Below are 26,581 nucleotides of genomic sequence, written 5' to 3' on the forward strand. Positions count from 1 at the left end.
GACCCTGCCGCTGGGCTTTGGTCTACTTGATTATTGATCAGCCTCCCCCTAAGTCCCTGCTGGGTTTATGCTTGGGAAGGGGAGGACTGCACTGAACCCTGTTCAGTATGCAGGGCACTTCTGTGGGTTCTTGCTGGGCAGAAGGTCAGGTCTTTGCGGACTGATGGGTCACTGCAGATGGCTCTACCGCAACTACAACTGGATGAGGAGCAGAGATTGAGAATCAATGGATCTCTGTGAAAACAGGCGGTGGCCTGCACTGAATCTGGGAGTCACTTAGTGATCCCCCTAATTGGATGGATGCATCTCCATGGAGACATGAAGATGCGGTGAGTGCAAGACGGAGGACTGTCTGGAAGTGCATCCTTTCATCTGAAGTGTATTTGCCTCTATTTCTCTGAGAGGTATATTTCTGAAACCATTCCAGGGTCTGGGGTGAGCACCAGTCAGTGATGGGTGCACGACACCCCCATACGCCTTGCCCCTCCAGAGCTTTGTTGGTTTTGCAAGGGGCATTAAGGGGTGGGTGGCTACTAGAGCTCTTGCTGGGATTGGGGCACCAGCAGTACTCATTCCACATCAGTGATAGGTATGAAAAGATAGGACCCCACTGCTCGGGTTTGTGAGTCTTTAACATTGCCGAAAGTCTCCCCCTTCTCCAACTACATGCAGGGCTTTGTGGGGAAGGGTCATACCAGCAAGTACACAGGATTGAAGTGGTACCCCACAACTGGGCTTTGTGGGCAATATATCCTGCTTATTTACCCACCCCCTCTGACCCTCAGGTCCTGAGAGCCTCAACTTGGGAGGGAAAGACTGTTCGTGACATGTCAATATCAGCGCATCTCTGTGGGTTTTTGGCTGGGTGCAACGGCAGAGATGCCGAGGCATGCATTAAACCATAGATTACTCTCCCCAAGCTTCCTGTTGGTGAGGCAGAGGGTTGAGTTATGTCAACTACCAAGCAGTTTTGCCAGTTTTTCCACTTACTTAGTGGAAGCCCTGGTGTAGTGTAGTGATTCCGGAGTGAAGGACACCTGTGCATGGCCTGGGTTGCGTGGAGTACATAATGCATGGGTGCATTCAGGTGGTTTCTTCTGGAACTTTGTTATTTCGGAGTTAAGTTGTAATTGTGATCCTTTGAGTTTCTGCCTGCCAGTTTCACCAAGTGCCAGGACCATTCCTTCTTCAGGTCTTCTCTCTCAAGAAAAGAAGATGGGGGTATGGAGCGAGATTTCTGGTACCATCTGCTTAATGAGTGAGGCCACCCATCTGCTTCGATCCCAGCAATGGGGCCGACTGGATCACTTTTTATGTGACTGATCAAGTCTGTCATGGCGGTAAGAGGGGACACCCTGTGTTAGAAGATAGCTCTACAGTCTGATACTTTAATTGTCCCACAACGTGGAGTGAAATTCTGAATCCCTAGTGTAGGGAGACATTGCACATCTCTCAGAATGTGAAAAGTGTCTTTGGGCCTATTTTTTATTCCTGCAACCTCTGCAAAGTGATGGTACTTGGGGTTCCTGCATTTGTTACAAGGTGTGCGCTATTACATTCTTAGCAACTAACTTGGGTCTGTTGTACAGTTTGGTGCTAACTTCTCTTACATTGTATGCTAAGATTCTAGCCATCCATGGAGGGACTTGATAAGATTGAGCTGTGTACAAAATGGAATCTCCCTTCTGTGGTTTGCATCCCAGTGGGAGTGGCCATCGCCTGTGTGACCTTGCCCATGTTTGAAGTGTGGTTTGCCTGGTCCTGGCTGGCAGGTTCTCATTACCTTGCTTTTAAGTTTTGTAGTTATTAGGTATGTGTTTTTTTGAGTCACCATTGGGCTTCTGAATTATAGGGCCACATTGTGTCGGTGTGCCTATTGCTAGGGGATCTGGACAACCCAGCAGCCCTTTTATTTTTGCAACAAGGTAGCTAACAGCAGTTTTTGTTGGAGTATGGGCTGGTGAGGCTCTTTGAGGGTGGCTATCTTGAGCATGGACATGCTGCATGTGGGTTCCCCCTGACATCTTCTTCACCATTTATTCCATATCCACTTGAAACTGTTTTTTATTTTTTTATTGGATCTGTTTGTTGGATGCTTGGTTGTAGTTCTGTTGTAACTGTTTGCTTATAAGGATGTTATGGGCCTGTACTTTTATGTTCCTTGATATTATCGCTTTTGCTCATCCCTTCGCGATGTCTTCCTTTTGGACATGGGTCAAGGGTAGAAACGGTGAATGGCTAGTACACCTCAAGCCTGTCCGAGTGGTTACCTCATCATATGATGTCTTCACATTCAGGGTGCCTACTCTGTCATGCTTCTAGCTCCTGGAGTCTTTTAGTTTCTGGGACCTGATTAGCTTCCTTCCCCCCAAAGGGTTACAGGGTCTGCTGTGGTGCCTTTACAGAGTGTCTCACTGCAGAGATGTAACCCGTTTGATATAATCGCGCTTGTGGTGATGACTGCAGGTCTGCTCGCAGATAAGTTCCTTTTCAGTCATATTAAGGACTGTCTTTCTCGAATTCTCTGCGGTTGAATATGTGGGGTAGCCCAGTTCTGCCAGGGTTGGTCTTACTTAGTGTGAGGGAATGCCAGGGGAGTTGCTAGATCTGGAAAAGACCCGGGGCTAAGCTGATGTTGGAACTGTTGGGACTGGGGGCTAGCTAGTCTTTCGGCTGTAGCTCCTGAGATTCTATCAGGGTCTACAACCAAAACATCAGGGGCTATAGCCCCCTTAACTCCCCCCTAGCAACGCCCCTGGGGAATGCCATAGAAAAAGAATAGTGTCTTTTGCTATTCAGAACATGATGGATGGATTAGCAGGGGGAGGCACCATTTTGAAGACTGTGGCTTTTCATCTGACTGGGCTACGAGTGGTAGGCCGGTGTCGCTACTGGTCATGAAGGCAGGTGTGTACAACTGCTTTTGATCCTGAAAGTCTCTTGGCTGTTGGATGTGTAGCCTCTGTTTTTTATGCAGAATGATTGTCATGAATTGCAATCATATATTTCAGTCAGGAGGCACTGGTTCAGCTGGCGGCTGTGGACCTGGAGTGCTTTTCCACTTCATTGTAGTGGGATCTTACTTGAATGTTGCACCTTCCTGTGTCGGTGCATGTGTTTCTGGGCTCCCATGCAACAGTGTTGCTCTAAAGTGCATGGCTAGGCGTCCTGCCTATGGCTCCCTTTGACTCTGGAGAATGGCCCAAGATAGTTTGCCTGTTCTGCTGGAGTGTTCAAGGGGAAGTGCGACTCCTGCCTTTAGTGAGTTTCGATTATGGCCTGTACATACTGGACTGGGAGATGTCTATGATGGCTGCCCTCTTGTCCTGTGGCTTCCTGACACAGCTATCCATTTTCCCTTACTTTAAAGGGTATTCTTACAAATGCTTGCAGTGTCTTTTTCGGGCCTCAAGGAACCTCTTGGCTTGGCTATATTCCTTTCAGGTTGGAGTTGATCCCGGCATTCATCGGGTTGCCGCCTCCTCTTGTTTGGGGGTTCTGAGTATTAAGCCACTTTTTGTGTTAGCCAGTTGAGGTCCATGGGAAGGGGCATCCTTGTAGTGGTCTTTAATATTTTCTGTGTTTCAGTTCTCTGAGTGCTCTTGGTTGAACAGGATGGGCTTCCTTTGCTCTTGGTTGGCCCCTCTGTTTTTTGGGCTTCATTGAGTAAGGGTCCTCTACAAGCGTTCCTCTTCCTCCCTGACAGCCCCTGCCTGTTGCACCTGAGGTGAACACAGTTAAGGTGTTGAAGGTACATTTCTGTTCCTGGACGATCTTGGGTTTTGGTAAACTTCATGAGGAAGAGGGATGTAGAGGTATGCTCTGATTATTTACAGGTAATCTTCACTAGTCCTCCTCTCCCTCATCACAGTACTGATGCCCACCCCTTTCCCCGGTGGTAAAATCATCGCGGGTGCCTTGGTATGCTCAGGAAGATTCTGCGACAGATTATGGAGGGGCCATAGATTTTGGGAAAGGGTCCTGCCAGAAGGTGGTTCGCTTTCATAAGTCAGTACTATGCCAAAGAAGAGTGGGACAATGAGTATTTAAGATTACTGACAAGTAATCCAAGCAGTTTTCAGGATAACCACTGTCAGGGCTAACAAATCCCATTTTGACCCACTGTATTCAAATGTATTTGATATGGTTTTTCATAAAACACAGAGTTGGTTTTACTCAGCGTGTACAGAACTTGGAGATCCGTAGGCTGGATTGTTTCTCGTCTAAAACATTACCAATTAACTGGCGGGAAAAGTACATGGGCTGCTAAACACTGGTTGGACACCAAGGCAGGGAGGTAATTTGAAGGGCCAACAATACACGTGCAGAGCTGCAATAAACAACCAGTAATTAGTACATGTCGGAAGTAAATGCATCAGAATGCACCAGCAACAGGCGGGGACCTTGAACGGCAGGCAGGAGGCACATCTCCCACGGACTGGCATGGCTGGATGCTTGCTACACTGCCCGGCCTTAGACACAATGAAATGCGGAAGCGGGGACAGATGTGTTAACCTGTCAACCTGATGACACGAGCAAGCCTCCTGAGCCGAGGGGATGCGGCGCGGGAAATACAGCCCTGGCGCAGACTGACAGAGTCCCCGGGAACGCGATTGATCCACTGCCTCTTCCGTCGAAGCTGCTACAAGGGCACGAGCTGACAGTAATTAAAAGGACTTACACACGGGGCTTGTCTCGAACTCGAATCGCCGGCTGAAGCCCCCGTAGCCTGCTGCCGTGCGAGCTCGGATCTGGAAAATGTACACCGAGGCGGGTTTCAAGGCGTCCGCTGTGATGGCCGTCTCCTTGGACTTGATCATTGTGTAGCTGGTTTCCTGGTCCTGGTTCCCAAGACAAAAGAAAAAGGAAGGAGAATAGTATTATTAGTGCTGTGCCAATGGATAGAACAATGGGTGAAATGAAAACAATACAGTACTACTACTAGTAACTAAAAGAGGAAGAAGACGAATAATAACATTAATAATAATAATAATAACAGGGGAAAAAAACAAACACGAACTGGACACGTTTTCAAATATCAGGCGTGCAAGGCATCATAAATTACTATTAAAAAACATGTTAAAGTAAAAATATTATGTGTAAAAAGAAATATACGCGATTAAGTGGCAAGCTGTGACATAACCGTAGTCCAGCGGCCATTCTGTCACTGATGAAACCATAGAGAAGCATTGGGTGTAGTGTCAGAAACCACGCTATGGCACTTGCTGTACTTTCATATAGCACCACTCGGAAAGCATATGAGTATTCTCAATGCCCATGGGCGATGGAATAGTTAATTCAAGACGCTCTTGCAGAGGCGTAGACAGGCTAGGCCCTGAACGGGCAAGGCCCACCCAAAATCTGGAAATGCCAACTCAGCACCGGCGTGTGGCCATTTACAGATGTTAATGTGAGGATTTCGAGAGTGCGCGTGCCTGGGTTTTTTGATTTTTTGATAAATGAAAATGAATGATAGGAGACCAACCTCAGAGAAATGAGTGCAGCCATTCTGCACCCATTTCATCTGCTTCCCGCACCAAACACATAGTCACCTGTATTTTGGGAAGACACAGTTTACAGCGCCATCTTCCCCTGGAATGTGACAACCCTGGGTACATCAAAGCATTCCAAGAAGGTGGAAGGCACACCTTCCTCCAACCATGATCAGCCTAATTAAAATCTCAAAGGCTCCATGAATCTGCATTCCTTTGTTCTCTGGCTGGTGGCAGTGCATACTAATGAGAGATAATTGAGGCAAGCCTTCCCAGTGGGCTTGGTTGCCGGAGAGACAACAGGAAGGCGGGCCTAACACCCCTTTGGTGTGTAATGTCTCAATTTGAAGCTAGTTCCGACCCGTCTGTATGAAAGGCAGTGAAATGCATGTCTGGGTCCACTATTTACCATAGGTAAACCCCTGCAAAGCTGACCCCTTTCAGAGGGGAGAAGTATGTGGTTTGAGGGAGACAGCAAGTCTGCTCCCGAACATACTTCAAGGGAAGTTCTGCACTTTAATCAAGAGTCAGAGGGCTCAGTTAACCAGAGAGACACTTTGCTCTACAACAGACAGGAAGATGGGTGGGACTTAGGTATATGTTGACACCCCCTTGTCTGTCTTGTTACAGAACACTCTGGTCTTGACCTCATGCATAACAGAAGATTGTTTGTGGGGACCCAGGATTGGTTCATTAAGGTAGACTTAGCCTACACCAATCACTGGTGTCCATGTGGCTTTAAAAGTGTGCTGAACCCCTCACTTAGCAAATCATCTGAAGACTTTGCAATGAGTAAGAAGGACTCATTTGGACCCAAGCTAAAGGTACAGTCTGCCTTACATTTTCCGCCAGTGAAGGAAGGCCAGGAGTTCCAAGAGGGAAGCAAGACCCCTCCCCTAAACATCTTCCAGGGAACAGAGGGAGATACTGGACTCAGACAACCCATCCAGCAGCTCCAGAACCTGTACCCAGCAAACACACAGCATGTCCTGCTAGGTTCTGTCAGCAAGCTTCCTAGGTGGGAAGTGCCAGAGAGTCTCTGGACAAAGGACAAGGCAGTTGCCTGCTAACACCCTCCTGAGCTTTGGGCCGTCCGCCTTGAAAGGACACGAGCCCTGTGAAGAAGCTAGGAGAAGTGCCACACAATCATCATTCAGCATCCATCTTTTTAAGGACAATTTCAAGACAGTGGAGTCCCCGAACCAGATCCGGCTGCACCACTGACTGTTGTCATGCCACAGTCGCCAGAGCCGTCCTGGACGCCTTGACCAACATTCCAAATCTGCCAATCAGCACAAGGACAACGATTCTTGGTGCCATGCCGCCATGCCGGACAGCCTGCAGACGTCCGTCCAGCCTCGCTTGCCGGACTGCCTGCTGCATGGTACCGGCAGCTGTCTCGCCACTAACTCTGTCTCACGAGCAGCAAAGCTCCCTGGTACCGCCTCGATGCCATCAAGCACTAAGAACTTCTTCAGCACTAGGTACATTGTGGTTCTGCCCCTGGTCCTTCTCTGAAGGCCCAATCAGACAGTAACAACCCTTTGTCCCTTTGTTGTTGAAACCAAATACCCTCCTGTCAGTATGCAGAGTACATCCCTTTCCTTTGTGAAACTGTCTGTCCTCTGTGTTGGGTTGTAATTGTAGTGTCCTAGAACTGTCTGTTGTAGTAATAATCAAGCAGATATTTGTATACAACCTTGGCTGGACTGTCCCTTTTATCATTGGGTAATAATTGTATTTTCGCTGTGTTGCAACTAACCAATGATCCACAACCTTGCAGAGATAAACCTGCCGTTCCGTTCACGTTACCAGAAATTGGACAATGAGGTCTTATAATTCACTTGTATTCCAATCTTTTCGGATCTCTTCTGCTGTACTAGAGGTGTGGGGTTGATTGATGGTTTAGAAACGGATATCCATCCCTGGACCACTGGTGCCCGGAAGTTGATTCGTCACAGCTAATGTCACTCCGGTGGGCCAAACTGCATTAGCTTCATGTCCCACTTGTTAGACAACCCTGGCTACGCCTCTGCGTCCTTGGTTGCAAATCTGTGTTGGGACAGTTCTAAGGGGCACACGTTTGGAGCGCCGCCTTGAATGTCCACCTAGCCCTAGTCTGTTTTCTGAGCTCTACCCATCATGGTCGTAGTGACGGATTAACAACACTTGTACAGTGCTCCCATAGCTTGCGAGGACTCTGGGCACATGACTGTGATACCTGTGCATGTGAGGATAAATCTAGCATATGATGACTATCCTTGTAGTAATACTAATAATGTCTCATATGTTTATGTTGCGCTTCTTGCTGGTGTTTTCTCACCTCTAAGTTGTTAATAGTGACCAATTTAATGATACTAAATTATTCACAGACTTGCTACCAGCGACAGCAGGGAGCATGCAGATTTTTTAGGCAAGTGCTCAACTTGCCAGACTATCTTACAGGCTTGGTACGAATTGGAGGCACGCCAGCCTTTGGAATGTGCCAAGCATCTAATTGCAGTACCTGGCAGTGTCAACCTGTGCTTGACATAGGACAGTAGTGCATGGCAATGCAAGATGGTACGTAGCATCTCCAGGCATTACATGGGCCTGTGATGCTGTATCTTGCAAACAATAGCGTCATATACCCATATGCTTGCATTATATAGTAGTGCGTCCTTAAATATAAAGTGCAGCACCTGTGTATCTAAAGCTGCACCAGCACATGATGCCAGCATCTGGGCATAGGTGGCTGCATTAAGCAAATTATCTCTGTACCTGGGCATCTGAGCCTTTACCTATGCATATGAAGAGGTGTGTGTTAGGAAAGATTTCATAATTGTAGGTAATTTTCCTTCCATGTGGCAACCCCTAAACTTTTTGCTGTTGTTTTTCACCTTGTTCTTGACTTTGCCAGAGAAGTGCAGCCTGCTGCCGCACTCCTCTGGGCTTTCGCTCCTTTCTTACGGGGAAACTGACATGCCCTTAAGACAGTCAGTACCGGGGAACGCTGTTTCCCGTAGTTTCTTTTATCATGTTGCGGCTTTAGTGCAACATGACACAAGAGGGCAATGTAAGCTAAGTTACAGCTCTCTTGGGTCTCTAGCCTTCTACAGGCCCTAGATACTCTTTTAGGATGGTATTTGATCGGTGCAAGTCATTCAGGGACTTGAATGGTGGCAGCGATCGTTTTGTTTATTTTGAGCTCCTTTTGGCGTTCTGAGCACGTTTTTCGCACTGAACCCAAAATGGTGGCCTGGCTCCCAAAATGGCCAGACCACGAGGCTCCTTTGTCCTGTCCACTGACCGTCTTGCTCCCTTCACCTTCCCCAGGTCGAGCGACCCGGGGCCTTCCTTATTTGGGCATGTACTTTCCCGCGAAACGTGGTTGCTTTCGCGGGCTTCTACATGTCGTTTGTGTGCCTCCAGGGTGTGGGCTGGGATGTCTGGTCCCAATACACATCCTGGGTGCCAGAGAGTCTAGGGTGGTGTGAATGCCTGGGACCACCGTGGTCCGTGATTGGTCCACGTATGGTATGTGTGTTGATGAGCGGATCTCCCATTGGCTCCCCTCCGTTTTGGCGCGAAGGGAACCGTGGATAAGAGGGAGCTGGAAACACCACTACCATGTCGATCTCCTGAGTTCTCACGAACGAAGGAATACAGGAGCCAAGTATCCTGCAACCCAGAGGCTGGACCGAGGAATCGCTGGTGACCCGCTGAAGGAATCCTCCTTTGCACTGCTGTCGTCCTGTGAAACCCTTTCCTCCTTGGATCGAACCAGAAGGCCTGTACTGGTGCTTCGACCTTTGGAATAGCAGGAACAGCTATTCCCGGCGACTTCATCCTCTCCTGCCAAGTAAGCCTTCGGAAGTGTCTCTGGGCCATCCAGTTGACTGACCAGTTTACAAGGGAGTCCTGCTCTGTAACCGCCGCCAGGTTGTGTTGTATTTCGAGTCCTGGTCACTCTCCCACGCTTCGTACGCTTGGCGTTCCCAAGTCTGAAGGGAGGAGTGTACATTTGGCTTGAATACACACGGCCGCTCCGTTGTCCTGCTGCGGCAACAAAACTGTGCTGGTTTCGTCGATTGGGACGTCTTTTTGCTCTACACGACTACGAGGCGTTCCCTGCTCTTCTGAACCTGCCAGCTGCTGAAACTAACGTGGAGAAGCCTGGGTCTGCTTGCTTCGGGGACCGGTGAGTAGTTTAGCTAGGATCTGGTCGCCCTCCTGCAGTATCCCATTGCTTTTCCCTGCTGTGTAAAAACAGCACCCTTTTGGCCGTACTCGCGCTCTGCTTCTGCCCGCTGTGGAGGCTGCGCTTGAGTTGCGGAACCTGTTCTCCTTCTGCTGTGCACTAACCCGAACTGCCTGACTTCCTCCGAAGAGCTTCCCCTTTTGCCCGTTGGCACCGGCGTGGCAGGTACTTTGAGCACAAGGCTCCACTCTTCGCAGGGCTCGGACTTCCATCTAGTTAGGTGCCTCTGAAGGCGAACTGAGTCTAAAGCGTTATCGCACTGCCTGTTTTCCTTTCCTTTCAGGTGGACTACATATTTCGTGCTTTAAACGCTTGCGACTGTGTATTTGTATATTTATTGTGTTGATATGGTATGTGTTGGTTTAATATTGTGATATTGTGATTTTCTCGCTACGGTCATTGTTTTAAAGGCCTTAAAATAAATGTGTATCTATTTTTGATATAACAACTGTTTGGAGTAGTTTGTAAGCGCTCTTGCTTTGTGTGCTCATTGCGGGCTTTCAGTCACCCTCACCCCTCTTGAGACATAGTCTTGACCGCCGCGATCGCTACCTTGATTGGTCTGGCTTGTCCAGAGGTTACCCTGTTCCAAGTAATTAGGTTGGCCTTCTGAACTTCTGCGCCACCAGGACAGAGTTCAGAAATCCGTCTTAACAAATTGGTGTACAGCGGTGGGATACGACTGAAGGTATCCAGTGTTGCGCTCGAACTAAGGCATTTCAGGTTATTCCAACCAGTACACGTAGTGAATTGTTGTAGTATAACTTTAAAAAGGCCATAGTCCTATCAAACAGTATGGAAACAAATACCTTGTTAACTTTAAATGCTTCCAAATCAGAAACGCTGAAAAAGATGTGTGCGGAGAGAGGTGTTTCCTCTCAAGGCACGAAATTGGAAATGATCCAAAGAATCGTGGCGTGGCAAGAAGTGCAGCTTGACGCTATAACTTCTGAGGACAGTGCGGAAGGTGGTGGGGCTGCTCTCACTGGTAGAACCGACGGTTCTGCCGCTGCACTGATCCATCGGGACCACGAGGACAGGGAGGACGAGATGTCTAATGTTTCCTCTGCCAGTGTTGATGGGGAGGCTATGCTTGAATTCAAGAAGCAAGAGCTGCGGTTTAGGCAGCAGGAGCTTGAATTCAGCATAGCAAAACTAAAAATCGGACAGGCAGAAAAACAGAAAGACAGGGATCACCAGTTGGAACTGGCCAAGCTTCAGGTTGCAAATGGGTCCACGGGTCCTAGACATGGGTCTGGGGCTTCCTCTCATCCACGGTTTCCGAAAGATCTGCTCAGTGTGTATGAAGAAAGGAATGACATTATGGACTGGCTGAATGCGTTTGAGTATGCATGCGAGGTTCAAGAAGTTGACAATGCTGATAAGATTGCGTGGTTGCTCAGTAGACTGCCCCATTCTGGCTGCAGTGCCATTATGGAAATGTCGAAGGCTGAGCGGGCTGATTTCGCAATGTTAAAGCAAACTCTCATTTTAAAGTTTGGGAAGACTCCGGCCCAATATTTAAAGCGTTTTCGAGAGTATAAGAAAAAGGAAGGTGGTACTTGGGTATCTTATGTCGCTGAATCTTTGAAAAACTTAACTGGCTGGGTCGAAGGTTATAAGGTTTCTACCTTCGAAGGCATGATCAATCTGGTCATGCTGGAACACATTTTTGCTTCTTCTTCCCCGGAGCTTAAGCAGCATTTGGCCGATTCGAAGGAGATAGATCCTAAGAAGCTGGCCATTGCAGCAGACTTATGGGTGTCACATCGAGTGTCCCATAAGGACAAAACTCATCCTGGTAAGCAGGAGGAAGGGAAAAAGTCCAAAGATATGGAGGGTGGGGAATCTGCTAAATCTTCTTCCCATAAGGGCCACAAAAAGAAAAACAAGGGTAAGACACAAGAGAACTCACAGGGTAGTGGAGGTCAGCCTCCGAAACAGAACTCTGGTTACAATAAGCCTCCCTACGTAAACAGACCCACTGGGGCTTGTTTTTCTTGTGGAGCAACTGACCATGTGAAGGGGGATCCCCGTTGTAAGGTTAGACCTTTGGGGGTACACTCCGCTAATCTGGCCTTCTCCTCCTACGAGGAAGAAGAGATTACAGGAGCATCCTTCTCCTCAGACTCATTTCCCAGCGGGATAGAGGCTGAGGTAGTTTTAGTGTCCCTGGGTTCCTGGGAGCCTAAAGTCGCAGAGGCTTATGCTAGGATTCCGGATAATACCAAGCACTACTTTAAAGACAGTGTGCTGATCAATGGAGTGGATACTCCAGCTCTTAGGGATAGTGGGTGCAGTCGCACTGTAGTGGATTCTACCTTGGTAGACTCAGAGGAAGTTGCCAGAGCTACTCTGATGCCCACTAAGTTGGCTGACGGCCCCCTCCGTATGTTTCCCGTGATCCCTGTAAATCTTACTTTAAATGGTACAGCAGTCAGGATTCCAGTGAGCATTCAGAGAAACGTCCCGGGAAAGGTCTTGTTAGGTAATGATCTCAGAGCTTTAGGGCTCGTAGGAGACACTGCCGAAAGACCCTACACACGGTCTCAAGCACGGGCAGCATTGGCCAAGTCCAATACGCCGCCCCAGCCAAAGGGGAAACCCAAGGCGAAAGGAGTCTACAAGTCAAGACGAGGGAAAGAGAATATTCCCCCGAGCTCGCCTACCACTGCGGTGGAGGAAGTTGGTCAATCGCCCGGGCCTGACGAGGAGGTGGCGATGCCTGAAGTATTCGACCCCAACGATCATCCTGAACTAAAAGACTTGTTAGTTGAAGGAGGTCCTGATAGGGACGAATTCAGTAAAGGCCAACGTGAGTGCCCATCTCTGGAAGGCCTAAGGAGACAGGCCTGCTCCCAGCTTGAGGGTGAACCTCCTGGGAAGCATAGGATTTATTGGGAAGGTGGACTCCTGTATAGTGAGCCCACAGAGTCTACAGAAGGAGACCATAGGAGGTTGGTGGTTCCCCTTGCTGTTAGGCCCTTCCTCCTGCAGTTGGCGCATGAAGTTCCCCTTGCTGGTCACCTTGGTATGAAGAGGACCAAGCAAAGGTTATCCATGCACTTCTACTGGCCCAAGATGGGGGTTCAAGTAGAAAGTCACTGCAGGAGTTGTGCCTCCTGCCAGTTGTCTGGTAAGGATGGCGCGACAATCCAAGCTCCGTTGGTACCGCTCCCAGTTGTGGGGGTACCATTTGAAAGGGTAGGGATCGACATCGTTGGTCCCCTTGACCCGCAAACATCCTCGGGCAATAGGTTTATCCTGGTGCTGGTCGACCATGCAACCAGGTATCCTGAGGCCATCCCATTGAAAACTGTAACTGCCAAGTCAGTTGCAAAAGCTTTACTCGGCATATTTACTAGGGTTGGCTTCCCTAAAGAAGTTGTGTCAGATCGTGGCAGCAACTTTATGTCGAAGTATATGCAGGCTATGTGGAAAGAATGTGGGGTTACCTACAAGTTCTCTTCTGCATACCACCCCCAGACCAATGGTCTGGTGGAACGTTTCAACAGAACGTTAAAGAGCATGATTGGGGCTCTGGAGGAACCTCAGAGAAGAAAATGGGATCTTCTTTTACCATGCTTACTGTTTGCCTACCGAGAGGTACCACAGGAGGGTGTTGGCTTCAGCCCCTTCGAACTTCTGTTCGGTCCTCCCGTACGGGGACCCTTAGCCATCGTCAAAGAGGGATGGGAAATGCCCACTCCCCCTGTTACTACCAACGTAGTTGATTATGTGCTAGGGCTCAGAAAACGGATGGTACTTCTGATGGGCTTGGCTAGTGATAAATTGAAGGCAGGGCAAGCGCTGGTGAAACATTGGTACGACCAGAAAGCTTCCCTCATCAACTTTACACCTGGTCAGCAAGTCCTGATCATGAATCCAATAAGGCCTCGAGCTTTACAGGACAAATGGTCAGGCCCTTACACAGTGGTGGAGCCCCTGGGTGAGGTGAACTATTTAGTGGACCTTGGAAGGCCTGGACAGGCTCCAAAAGTGTTTCACGTGAATAGGCTGAAGGCTTTCGTCCCAAGAGTCGAAATCGCAGCACTGCTACTGGCTTCAGATGTTGAGGAAGAGGAGTCAGAACCTCTCCCCGACCTGTTCCAAAGCGGTCCTTCAGATAGCTCCGTTGAGGGTGTCCGAGTGGCCCCTCACCTGACTTCTGATCAGCAGGCTGAGGTGAAAAGTTTGCTTAGGCAGTTTTCCCCCCTGTTTTCACAGTCCCCTGGTTTGACACCTTGGTGCAAACATAACATTGACACAGGAGACAGTGTACCTACCAAAAGTAGGGGATACAGGATGACAGATAAAGTACGGTCTTATATTAAGACCGAGGTCAACAAGATGTTAGATCTTGGGGTGATTGAACCCTCTAGTAGTCCTTGGTCCAGCCCTGTGGTGTTGGTTCCAAAAGCAGGCACTTCTGAATTGAGGTTCTGCGTGGATTACAGGGCTCTGAATGCTGTCACCAAGACAGATGCACACCCCTTGCCTCGAACAGATGAGCTGGTGGATACTTTGGGTGCCTCCAAGTACCTCAGCACGTTTGACCTCACTGCTGGCTATTGGCAAATAGCTTTAGCAGAACATGCCAAGGAGAAGACAGCATTTTCTACTCCAGACGGCCTTTACCAATTCCGGGTAATGCCGTTCGGATTGAAGAATGCACCTGCCACTTTCCAGAGGCTTGTGAATCATGTGTTGAATGGGTTGGACGAATTCTGTCTTGCATATCTGGACGATATAGCAGTTTTCAGTGCCACCTGGGAAGACCATGTGAAACACCTCAGGATTGTGCTCCAGGCTCTTCAGAAAGCCCACTTGACCATAAAGGCTAGTAAATGCCAGATTGGACAAGGCTCAGTGGTTTACCTTGGACATGAAGTAGGTGGAGGGAGGATACAGCCTCTACCCAGTAAAGTACAAGCAGTACAAGACTGGCCTACCCCCACTACGCAAACCCAAGTGAGAGCCTTCTTAGGACTCACGGGGTATTATCGCAATTTTGTGGCAGACTATGGCACCATAGCTGCTCCTCTGACTGCCCTCACAACTCCGAAGAAACCCAAGAAGGTAACTTGGACCGACGAGTGTGAGAAGGCCTTCAATGGCTTAAAAGACTCCTTGTGCCAGGCCCCTGTGCTCAGGGCCCCTGATTATCAAAGACCTTTTATCGTGCAGACGGATGCCTCTGACACTGGGATAGGAGCTGTACTATCACAAGTAGATGAGAAGGGTAAGGAACACCCTATCGGTTTTATTAGTCGCCAGCTTAAGGACAGAGAGCTCAGATGGTCCACGGTAGAGAAAGAATGTTTCTCTGTTGTGTGGGCCCTAAGGAAGCTGAGGCCCTACCTCTATGGGACCCACTTCACTGTGCAGACTGACCATAAGCCGTTAAAGTGGCTAATGAACATGAAGGGGGAGAATCCAAAGTTGCTTAGGTGGTCCATAAGTCTACAAGGCTTCGACTTCACTATTGAGCATAGGCCAGGTGTCCAACATAGCAATGCTGATGGGTTGTCCAGAATGTTTAACCGACCTGAACAAGAGACTCATCCAGGGGTGGATTAGTTCCCCCTGTCCATAGTCTGGGAGGGGCGAGTGTTAGGAAAGATTTCATAATTGTAGGTAATTTTCCTTCCATGTGGCAACCCCTAAACTTTTTGCTGTTGTTTTTCACCTTGTTCTTGACTTTGCCAGAGAAGTGCAGCCTGCTGCCGCACTCCTCTGGGCTTTCGCTCCTTTCTTACGGGGAAACTGACATGCCCTTAAGACAGTCAGTACCGGGGAACGCTGTTTCCCGTAGTTTCTTTTATCATGTTGCGGCTTTAGTGCAACATGACACAAGAGGGCACTGTAAGCTAAGTTACAGCTCTCTTGGGTCTCTAGCCTTCTACAGGCCCTAGATACTCTTTTAGGATGGTATTTGATCGGTGCAAGTCATTCAGGGACTCGAATGGTGGCAGCGATCGTTTTGTTTATTTTGAGCTCCTTTTGGCGTTCTGAGCACGTTTTTCGCACTGAACCCAAAATGGTGGCCTGGCTCCCAAAATGGCCAGACCACGAGGCTCCTTTGTCCTGTCCACTGACCGTCTTGCTCCCTTCACCTTCCCCAGGTCGAGCGACCCGGGGCCTTCCTTATTTGGGCATGTACTTTCCCGCGAAACGTGGTTGCTTTCGCGGGCTTCTACATGTCGTTTGTGTGCCTCCAGGGTGTGGGCTGGGATGTCTGGTCCCAATACACATCCTGGGTGCCAGAGAGTCTAGGGTGGTGTGAATGCCTGGGACCACCGTGGTCCGTGATTGGTCCACGTATGGTATGTGTGTTGATGAGCGGATCTCCCATTGGCTCCCCTCCGTTTTGGCGCGAAGGGAACCGTGGATAAGAGGGAGCTGGAAACACCACTACCATGTCGATCTCCTGAGTTCTCACGAACGAAGGAATACAGGAGCCAAGTATCCTGCAACCCAGAGGCTGGACCGAGGAATCGCTGGTGACCCGCTGAAGGAATCCTCCTTTGCACTGCTGTCGTCCTGTGAAACCCTTTCCTCCTTGGATTGAACCAGAAGGCCTGTACTGGTGCTTCGACCTTTGGAATAGCAGGAACAGCTATTCCCGGCGACTTCATCCTCTCCTGCCAAGTAAGCCTTCGGAAGTGTCTCTGGGCCATCCAGTTGACTGACCAGCTTACAAGGGAGTCCTGCTCTGTAACCGCCGCCAGGTTGTGTTGTATTTCGAGTCCTGGTCACTCTCCCACGCTTCGTACGCTTGGCGTTCCCAAGTCTGAAGGGAGGAGTGTACATTTGGCTTGAATACACACGGCCGCTCCGTTGTCCTGCTGCGGCAACAAAACTGTGCTGGTTTCGTCGATTGGGACGTCTTTTTGCTCTACACGACTACGAGGCGTTCCCTGCTCTTCTGAACCTGCCAGCTGCTGAAACTAACGTGGAGAAGCCTGGGTCTGCTTGCTTCGGGGACCGGTGAGTAGTTTAGCTAGGATCTGGTCGCCCTCCTGCAGTATCCCATTGCTTTTCCCTGCTGTGTAAAAACAGCACCCTTTTGGCCGTACTCGCGCTCTGCTTCTGCCCGCTGTGGAGGCTGCGCTTGAGTTGCGGAACCTGTTCTCCTTCTGCTGTGCACTAACCCGAACTGCCTGACTTCCTCCGAAGAGCTTCCCCTTTTGCCCGTTGGCACCGGCGTGGCAGGTACTTTGAGCACAAGGCTCCACTCTTCGCAGGGCTCGGACTTCCATCTAGTTAGGTGCCTCTGAAGGCGAACTGAGTCTAAAGCGTTATCGCACTGCCTGTTTTCCTTTCCTTTCAGGTGGACTACATATTTCGTGCTTTAAACGCTTGCGACTGTGTATTTGTATATATATTGTGTTGATATGGTATGTGTTGGTTTAATATTGTGATATTGTGATTTTCTCGCTACGGTCATTGTTTTAAAGGCCTTAAAATAAATGTGTATCTATTTTTGATATAACAACTGTTTGGAGTAGTTTGTAAGCGCTCTTGCTTTGTGTGCTCATTGCGGGCTTTCAGTCACCCTCACCCCTCTTGAGACATAGTCTTGACCGCCGCGATCGCTACCTTGAATGGTCTGGCTTGTCCAGAGGTTACCCTGTTCCAAGTAATTAGGTTGGCCTTCTGAACTTCTGCGCCACCAGGGCAGAGTTCAGAAATCCGTCTTAACAGTGTGCATGCAAACTGTTCTGTTGCTGGGCAAGTAAGGATGAACCCGGGAATATGAGACTTCTCGTGGCTTATGCCGACTGTACCTCGGCATCGAACTGTGCCTGGGCACATGAGACAGCAGAACATATAAAGCTGTTCCTGAGTGCACGAGGCTGTGTCTATGCAAATCAGATTGTTCTTGCACACGAGAGGCTGCAACTGGCATGTGCTAACCGTGCTTCAGAATATTTATGACTCTGCGGTTGTGCACAAGTTAATTTGTGGTTGGTGTTATGTTCCAGCCCCGCGCGGAGGCATAGCGTGGTAGGCCGCAGCAGTAGGCCTCAATGACGCAGCTCCAGCCGGAGCGAGAAGAAAGACACGACACACGCTGCTAGGGTCTGTGCCCGGAACTGCCTCCCTCGCGCGGGGGCGGGGCTTTTATTCAGACACCCTACGTCACCGCGTAGCGGGGCGAAGGGCGGATATAACATTCCTCCTTTATTATAAACAAAACACGACAATAAAACACACCAACGCAAAGGTTACTGCTCCTAATCATAACAGAACTGCAATTACACACTCCCATTTCTAAACGTCCAGAGTCCACCCTACCACACATAGTTCTTGAGCCGAGGTGGCGGCTGGATGGCAGCCCTCAGGCCATACCGTCCACCCCGTGGGGCGTTTGCTACAGTCTCATGGGATCTCTCACCTTCCACCTCCGGCTCACCCAGGTCCTGTTCGCTCCCCTGCTCCCACGTTCTGTCATCCGTGTGTCCTTCGCCTTGGAAATCTTCGAGTCCGTCCTCAACCCTCGGAGACTCCTCATCTTCTTGGGGACAATCCCCATCCGTCCACAGGTTGCGCGGCACCGCCTTGAACCATGACGCGTTGCGCGTCACCTGGCGATGTCCCCTTTGTGCAGTTATCATGGTCCCTCGTGTCTCACGAACAGTCCATGGGAGAGTCTCGTAACGGGAGTCCCTTTTGGTCTTCATCGGGTTCCGTAACATGACCACCTGATCGCCCACCTAGTGGTCGGATGGTCGGAACCTCCTCTTGGTGCTCATGTTGGCGTCCCTGCGTCTTCGGTCAGTGCGCACCTCGTCTAGCTCGTCCGGTCCCCTGCTGGGGTGGTGTGGGATGGACGACCTGATGACGGTGCCGAACATGAGATCCGCTGGGGGGACGCTTGTTGTGCAGTGCGGGGTGACCCGGTAGTTCCTCAGGAATCGATAGAGGTCAACCTTCCACGGGCTGGCATTTGCCTTGGACAGCCTCAGCACTTTATTGAGTGTTCTCATGAAGAGTTCTACGTCACCGTTGGCCTGTGGCCATCTGGGCATGACGTGGTGGTACCGAATGTTTAGATCTTGCAGGTACTGTTTGAACTCCACCCCTTGGAAGGGGGCTCCATTGTCACTTTTGATCGTGGTTGGTAGTCCATGTGTTGCGAACATCTTCTCAATGGCCGGGATGACCACTTCCGCTGCTGTGGACTCGACCACCTCAACCTCGGGGTATCGGGAGTGGTCATAGATTGCCACCAGGAGGTACAGGCCCTCCCGTAGTTTGCAAAAGTCAATGCTTATTGCGTCCCACCTGCCAGAGCCCCTTTCCGCCGATAAGATGGGTTCCGGATCTGGTGGGGCTCCGATTATGAGGCACGGCAGGCAGGTGTTGACCAGAATTTCCACTTTTTCATCATTGTGTGGGAACCGCACTCTGTGTCGAAAGCGTGCCTTCGTTCGAGCCATTCCTTGGTGGCCCTCATGGGCGAGTGCCACTATCCGGTCGTGCAGGCCTGGTGGGATGACAATGCGATCTCCGCGGAGCAACAGCCCCTGGTCTGTTATCGATAAGTCTTGGAAGATGGTGAACATTCCTGTGAGGAACGCTTTTGCCTCCTCCGTCCAGTTATGCATGTTGCTCATGAATGACCTCCAGTCGCCCGAAATGATGGCGTCTTTCACCAGATCGCAGCAGGGGTCGCTGCATGTTTCCACCGCGATGTCCTCAATGCTGACCGCCTTCGGCCTCATTGCCCGCACCACCTGGCAGATGTGCTCTTCGGTCTCTTCGGCCACCTGGACTTCCTGTGGCGTTGCCTCTCTCTGGTGCCTGGAGAGGAAGTCTGCCGGGTTGCCACATCCCGGTTGATACAGGAGCTCAAAGTTGTACTGCTGAAGGTGTAGCAGACATTTGGCTATTCTGGCCGGTGGGTGTGATGAAGTGCCCATGAAGATGGGGAGGAGGGGCTTGTGGTCCGTAATGGCTGTGAATTTACGGCCATATAGGTACAGGTGGAAATGGCGGCACCCCCATAATACGGCGATTGCCTCTTTCTCGATGTGCGAGTACCTCTGCTCCGTTGCTGTGAGAGCATGCAAAGCATAGGCGATGGGTCTATTCTCGCGTTCGTTGGTAACCTGCATGAGGATGGCCCCCAGGCCGACAGGGCTGGCATCGACATAGAGCTCCGTCGGAAGGGCAGTGTTATAGTACGCCATTCTCGTCTCTGCGGACAGCGACAGTTTTATGCTCCCAAAAGCATCTTGGCAAGCTTTTCCCCACTCCCACTTCGCCTTGAGCTTCGTGAGTTCACGGAGGGGTTCCGACAGTGTGGTCAAGTTTCGAATGAATCTTCCACAGTACGTGGCCATCCCCAAAAAGCTGCGGACGTCAGTGGGTGTCTTGGGTGGGCTTGCGGCCTGTATGTCAGCGACCTTCTGGGGGTCCGGCGAGATACCAGAACTGCTGAACTAGTAGCCAAAAAAAGCTATGTCTGTCTTGAAAAACTCGCATTTTTCCTCGTGGATGGTTAGGCACGCCGCCTCCAACCGGTCCAGCAGCATCTCCAACCTCCTCGAGTGTTCCTCCTTGTCCTGGCCGTGGATCAGGATGTCATCACTGACATTGAGGACACCTGGGATGTCCCAGATGACGTCCTGTATGGTCTGTTGGAAGACTTCGGCTGCTGACGATATGCCGAAACTCAGACGCTTGTATCTTCGCAGACCCAAGTGTGTGGAGAAAGTCGTTATGTACCGGGAGTCTTTGTGTAGCTTCAGCTGGTGGTATCCTGCCTTCAGGTCAACTTTTGAGAAGACTCTGGATCCTGTGAGATCAGCCAGGATCTCATCGAGGGTTGGCGTAATATGGCGCTCCCTCTTGATGGCGGTATTCGGGAGGCGCATATCTATGCAAATGCGGACCTTCCCCGGCTGTTTGGGTTTCCGGGTGACCACCATCGGGGACACCCATGGTGTCGGCCCTGTTACCTCCTCGATGATGCCTGCTTTTTCCAGCGCTTTCAGTTCCAGCTCGACCTGCTCGCGCATGTGGAAGGGGGTCCTCCGGTGCCTGACGGCCCTTGGCTGAACCGACTTGTCAATGTGGAGTTTAATTGTCTTTCCCTTCAGGCACCCAATCCCATTCAGCAGGTTCGGATGTCACGCCAGGAGCTTCTCGACCTCGTGGGCTTCCCCAATTTGATTGACAAATTGTACGAGCCTTAAGTCTTCCGCCGCATCACCGCTCAGGAGACATTCGATACCGGCATTCACAACGTAGACTTTTGATGATAGGTAGTTCTCCCCATTGCTGAGGGTCGTGCGGATCCTGCCGACAACCGGTAGCGGCTTCTTGCAGCCATATGCGAACAGGAGGGTGTCAGTGTTTTTGAGGGACGGTTGCGGCTGTAATGTCTTGAACGTGGACGTGGGCATGACATTCACCGAGGCCCCCGTGTCAATGGTCATCCATATCTGTTGGTTTTGGATGGTGACCTGACATTTCCATCTCCGGAGCCCTCTCTTCTGCGTGCTGCGTCCTCGATCCAGGGCTGACACTAGGTAGACTTTTCTTCCTTTGGTCCGCTGCTCTCTGCCAGGGCCTAATGGAGTCCCTGTGATGTCGTCACCGTCTTCCTCAGTCGAGGAGTTGTTTGCTTCAACGTGCCACGTGACTCCCTGTTTCTTCTTTTTTGTACTACTCCTCTCCTGAGGATTCGGCGGAGGCGGTAGTGGAGCACCTGAGGAGCGGCACACCTTTGCATAGTGGTCCTTCCTGCCACATGCCCCGCACGTTGTGCCTTGTGCCGGGCAATTTCGCCGTCCGTGACGCGGTCCACTGCACCATCCACACTCTGTGGGCCCCGGGATCCGTGGTTGCCATCTGGGCGGTGTGTAGTTTCCACCATATTCATTCCTTGTGGATTGACTGTTTGTGACCTGGGCCACCATGGACGACGCGAGAGCCGGCTGTAGCTTGTGCAGAGTCACGCCCATGTTGGCAGCCCTTGTGTGCGCTAGCTTCCTCTGCCGGCCTAACTCCAAAATGCGCGTCAAAGAGATGCCCCTCTCACCCAGCACCAGCCTCCGTAGTTTCTCGGAATGGATGCCATTGATAATTTGTCTCCGGATCTCTTGCTCAACATCCGTGAACTCACATGACATCGCTAACTTCCTGAGCCGGGTGTGAAACGCATCCAACGTCTCCTCTTCCACCTGAAAAGTGGTGCAGAATATGAATGTCTCGTAATCGGTATTTAGTTACGGGAGGAAGTGGGCCGTCAGCGCGTCCTTCGCTCGCTGGTAGACGTCCAGGCCATCCGCGATGGTGAGCGCGTTGAAAATGCATAGCACCTTGTCCCCTACGTTCAGAAGTAGGTGCGATCTCATCTTCCTCGACGATGTCACATCCTTGCACTCCATGGCCATCTCAAATTTTTGGAGCCATAGCTGCCAGTGGGGGCCAACTGATGATGGATCCGTGAAAGGATCGAAAGGTTGAATCATCGTTGTCGAGTTGCTTTGTGGGCGAACTGGCGGTGGTGACAGTGGCAGGTTTGCCGCGATTCTGGACGGCGTGCCAGGGCCGGGAGTGGACGTGCCGGTCGCCATGTTGTGTGACGATGTCCCCTGACGGTTCCTGTTGAGGCTGCCCTTTGAAATCCGTAGGCGGATAGGGCCGCTGCCTGTCCTCCACTGTCTACAGCCGTGACTGCACGTGCGTGTTTCGTGCGCGGTCGGCCCACGTGTCGACACTCGGTGCCATCGGCACGCTGGAAGGAGGTGTCGGTCGTGCGATGCAGAAGGGATGAGATGGTTGGGTGCCGAGCGCCTGTGCTGGGTCCTGTTTCCCTCGTCGCCAGTGTTATGTTCCAGCCCCGCGCAGAGGCATAGCGTGGTAGGCCGCAGCAGTAGGCCTCAATGACGCAGCTCCAGCCAGAGCGAGAAGAAAGACACGACACACGCTGCTAGGGTCTGTGCCCGGAACTGCCTCCCTCGCGCGGGGTGGGGCTTTTATTCAGACGCCCTACGCACCGCGTAGCGGGGCGAAGGGTGGATATAACAGTTGGTATCTAATAAAGGCGTTTACAAGATTCAGTAATTTGGAGATTAAATTAGTAATCATATACATCTTTGTTTAATTCACCTGATGTCACTGCCCATGATTTGATTAGGGTCAAAGATCATTGGTCATTGCATCCTATCATTTCTTTGAGGGTGAAAGATCGTGCCACTTCACTTGCTGTGATGCAATCAGGATGCAAAAGTGAGCATGACATCACTATTGCTCCCTCAGCCATGCTGTGGAATTAACACTAGTGACAACACAGGAATCGTTTCCCAATGCATTGTCTTGTATGATCTTTGGCAATGGTGCAAAATATCTGGCAAACAGGAAACTGAGGAGGAGGCAGCCTGGCAAAACTCAGAACCAGCCCATCAATGTTCAAAGGTAGTCCACCATGGACCACCCCAGGTGCTTGCAGGGCCAACCTGCAGCAGCATGATCGATCCAAGAACATGATGTGTCCATTGAATAATCACTGTCTTCGGAGCACTTTCAAGAAGACAGGATGTGCATTCCAGAAAACAAACGTGGACGCGGTGAGTAGGAGGAGAGCATAGAGGGGAAACAAGAGAACATATGGCTTCTTTCTGGCGAGATCCATTGATTGTGCTCACGAAGTAGTTATAAGGATTCCTTGGAAACGTCATGGCTAAATGTTTCAAGACACTGGGCCTCATTACGACCCAGGCGGTAAGGGGTTTACGGCGCCGTAAACAGCGCCGACCCTTACCGCCTGAGTACGAGGTCCCTTAGCGCCATGGCGAATTTAACACCTGCTTTTAGCAGGTGTTAAAATCCATGGCGCTAAGGGACCATGGAGTTAATTACGCCACCGTAATTTACGGTGGCGTAATTAACGCCTTCCCCACTCCCATTATGCCCTATGGGGCAAAAATGGGAATGGGGAAGGGTAAATGGGGATTGGGGACTTACCGCCCCGCCAAGGTCCGAATGGGGCGGTAAGTCCGCCAACCACCATGGCGTAAACATAGTTTACGCCATGGTGGTAAAGTCACGGCCCAGGCGGTAACTTACCGCCTGGGTCGTGATGAGGCCCACTATATGTTGCAGTTCGTCCCAGGCTTGACACCCAAGCAATCTCTGGGAACATGAAGACTTTCCTGTGAAGAGAATAGATCACACATGCACTTAAGCCTCTGCGCCAGAGAAATAGATCCCATAGTACCATTTGACAGCAAGTTCAATAAGAGAAGCTACATAAAATCAGCAGTATTTTCAGGTGTTGCCCTTCCTTGGGAACTTTCACTTGTAGTATGATTTCCAAAAAGGAGGGACCACCGATTCTGGCAGACTTAAAGAAAAACTGCATGGTAAATATTTTTTGGGGGGGGACACTTTAACTCACTGAATAGTCCAATCCTATTAGGTTTTCAGAATGACCTACAAATATGCAATTCATTTCTAATGGAAATTCATTGTACCTAAATGTTTACCACACATATTTACGGTGGCTATCCCGGATACGTGATTACATTGTGTGACTTGGTGCAGTGGTAAGCCTGACCAAGTTGAATAGTTCCCTGAAGTCCTTTCAAAGGAAAAGAGTGGAGAGTCAGCCCAAAAGTTTGGGAATGCTCTACTGCTCAGCAATCACCATCCTCGCATTGAAAATGTTCAGTGCTGCCCAGCCCATCATCCTAAACACATGGACAATACGATCTCTGTTAAATGTGGCGTGGATGACATTCAAAGTGTTGTCCTCCTTTATACATGAAAGTCAATTAATCTATAAGTACTTTTAACCAGTCAACATATCAATAGTTTGGTTCTGTTGGAAAACGTTGCAACAATAATTATTTTTCAATTTTACTTTTGTTACCCCCATTTTTGTTTTGAAATAACCACATTAAAAAGTGTTAACATAAATCAACCTTTTAGTAATTGCGTTTCTTGACATTAGAAGGATAAATGCATGAGACAAGTCTGCCGGTATTCAAAACCGTGTCCTGCAACAACAAAAACTGCTCCAAGAAGATAGCACCTTACATTTTAAGCTCTTTCCCTAGCTCAGGTTTATTATTAATGTTAAAGATTATGGCCCTCATTACAACACCGGCGCTAAACCATGGCGCTATTAGCACCATGGTTGGTGCCGGTGTTGTAACGGGTCGACATGGTTCAATGGGGAATTACCACCCCATTCCAAGGTTGGTGGGGCGGTAATTCCCCATTGAACCATGGCCCTTCCCCATTCCCATTTTCGACCCATAGGGCTCTATGGGAATGGGAAAGGCGCTAAGTACGGTACCGCAAATTGCAGTACCGTACTTAGCACCAAGGTCCCTTTGCGGGTCCCTACTTTAACAGCTGGTGTAGACCAGCCGTTAAGGTCAGGTCCCGCAAAGGGACCTCGTAGTAAGGCGCTAAGTGTTTAACGGCGCCGCAGCCTTTTACGGCGCCGTTAAACACTTATCCCAATCTCTCTAAATTGACCACTATCTCAGAATTGAAGGGATGAAATGAAAGAATGATGTTCGGAGCTGAGCTAGTATTTCAAATGTCATAAACATTTCAATATTTCTTGCTTTTCAGCTTCAAAATCTAGGATAGCTGTGATTGTCTCTTTAGGAGAACAATTCACATTGACAGTGTCTAATAACCCTGACAAACTGAATACTTCTCAACTTCATTATTTTATCACTCATTTTATTTTATAAGTCCAAGGTATACATAGCAAACTCGTGCGCCTCCTTACAACCATGTCCAAGTTTTAAGCTGCACACTTTAGTCTAATTTGACCCACTGTGAAAGCCTTTATAAAATTCAAAAACAACCCGGTTGGTTAGGAATATTTTGTCAAAAATATGATGCACAGTCTGACAATGCCTCATTACACGGTAGGCGGTGAGCCATGGCGCTATTAGCGCCATGGCTCATGCCGGTAAAATACCGGCACCGCCTTGGCGGAAAGGGGATTTACCGCCCCATCCCAAGGTTGGAGGGGCGGTAAATCCCCCTTCCGCCATTGCCCTTCCCCATTCCCATTTCTGCCCCATAGGGCTCAATGGGAATGGGGAAGGCGCTAATTACGGCACCGCAATTTAGCGGTGCCGTAATTAGCTCCGAGGTCCCTTAGCGGGTTGGTATTTAACGCCTGCAAAAAGCAGGCGTTAAAGTACCAACCCGCTAAGGGACCTCGTAGTAAGGCGGCAGGGATTTACCGGTACCGGTATTTTACCGCTACCGGTAAATCCCTACCGCCTACCGTGTAATGAGGCCCTAAGTCTTTTTCCGAGTGAAAAAGTAGCAAAGAATAGTAAAATGAATGATGAGGAGTTAGAAATGATCAGTAGATTTACCACAACCATCCTACTGTGATGGTTTATACTGAAATATGAATCCCCCGTATGAAACTGTCATGATTGCTGCCTTGCCCAATAGCACATCTACTCACCCCTTGCTTATCTAAGAAAGGTGGCCCATCTACTCCCATGTCCCCCACTTCTTTCAAACATATAATTATTACACATATTGCACACACCCCTCTTAATATTGTCCTCATTTATCAACCTTATGCTGCCCTTATCTTCAATTTCCTTGATATGGACCTCCTCTCGCACCTACATCTGAGCCATGCTCACAGGGGACTTGAATCTTTCTAACATGACCAGGGCTCACCAAGTCCAGCTAGACTCTACTCTCTCTGACAATCTTTTATCACATCCATAACATGCCAACCCTTCATGGTAGAAACTCCTTTGATTAAGGTTTCCACTCATCACCACTCATTTAGCTGCCAACTGTGTTGACCCCTTTCCCTCTGACCAATATATGTTAT

General features: G+C 49.8%; 1 protein-coding gene across 2 annotated transcripts in view; it reads right to left on the reverse strand.

Moving 5' to 3' along the window:
- Positions 1-26,581, reverse strand: part of EPHA5 (EPH receptor A5) — a 938,871-nt gene that overhangs the window by 185,612 nt on the left and 726,678 nt on the right. For both annotated transcript variants that reach the window (XM_069630489.1, XM_069630488.1), the window contains exon 7: positions 4,682-4,841. In XM_069630489.1, coding sequence (XP_069486590.1) covers positions 4,682-4,841 — 160 coding nt within the window. The remainder of the gene's footprint in view (positions 1-4,681; positions 4,842-26,581) is intronic.

The sequence above is a fragment of the Ambystoma mexicanum genome, chromosome 6q (assembly GCF_040938575.1).
Source record: "Ambystoma mexicanum isolate Mex_15411 chromosome 6q, UKY_AmexF1_1, whole genome shotgun sequence".
Classification (NCBI taxonomy): domain Eukaryota; kingdom Metazoa; phylum Chordata; class Amphibia; order Caudata; family Ambystomatidae; genus Ambystoma; species Ambystoma mexicanum.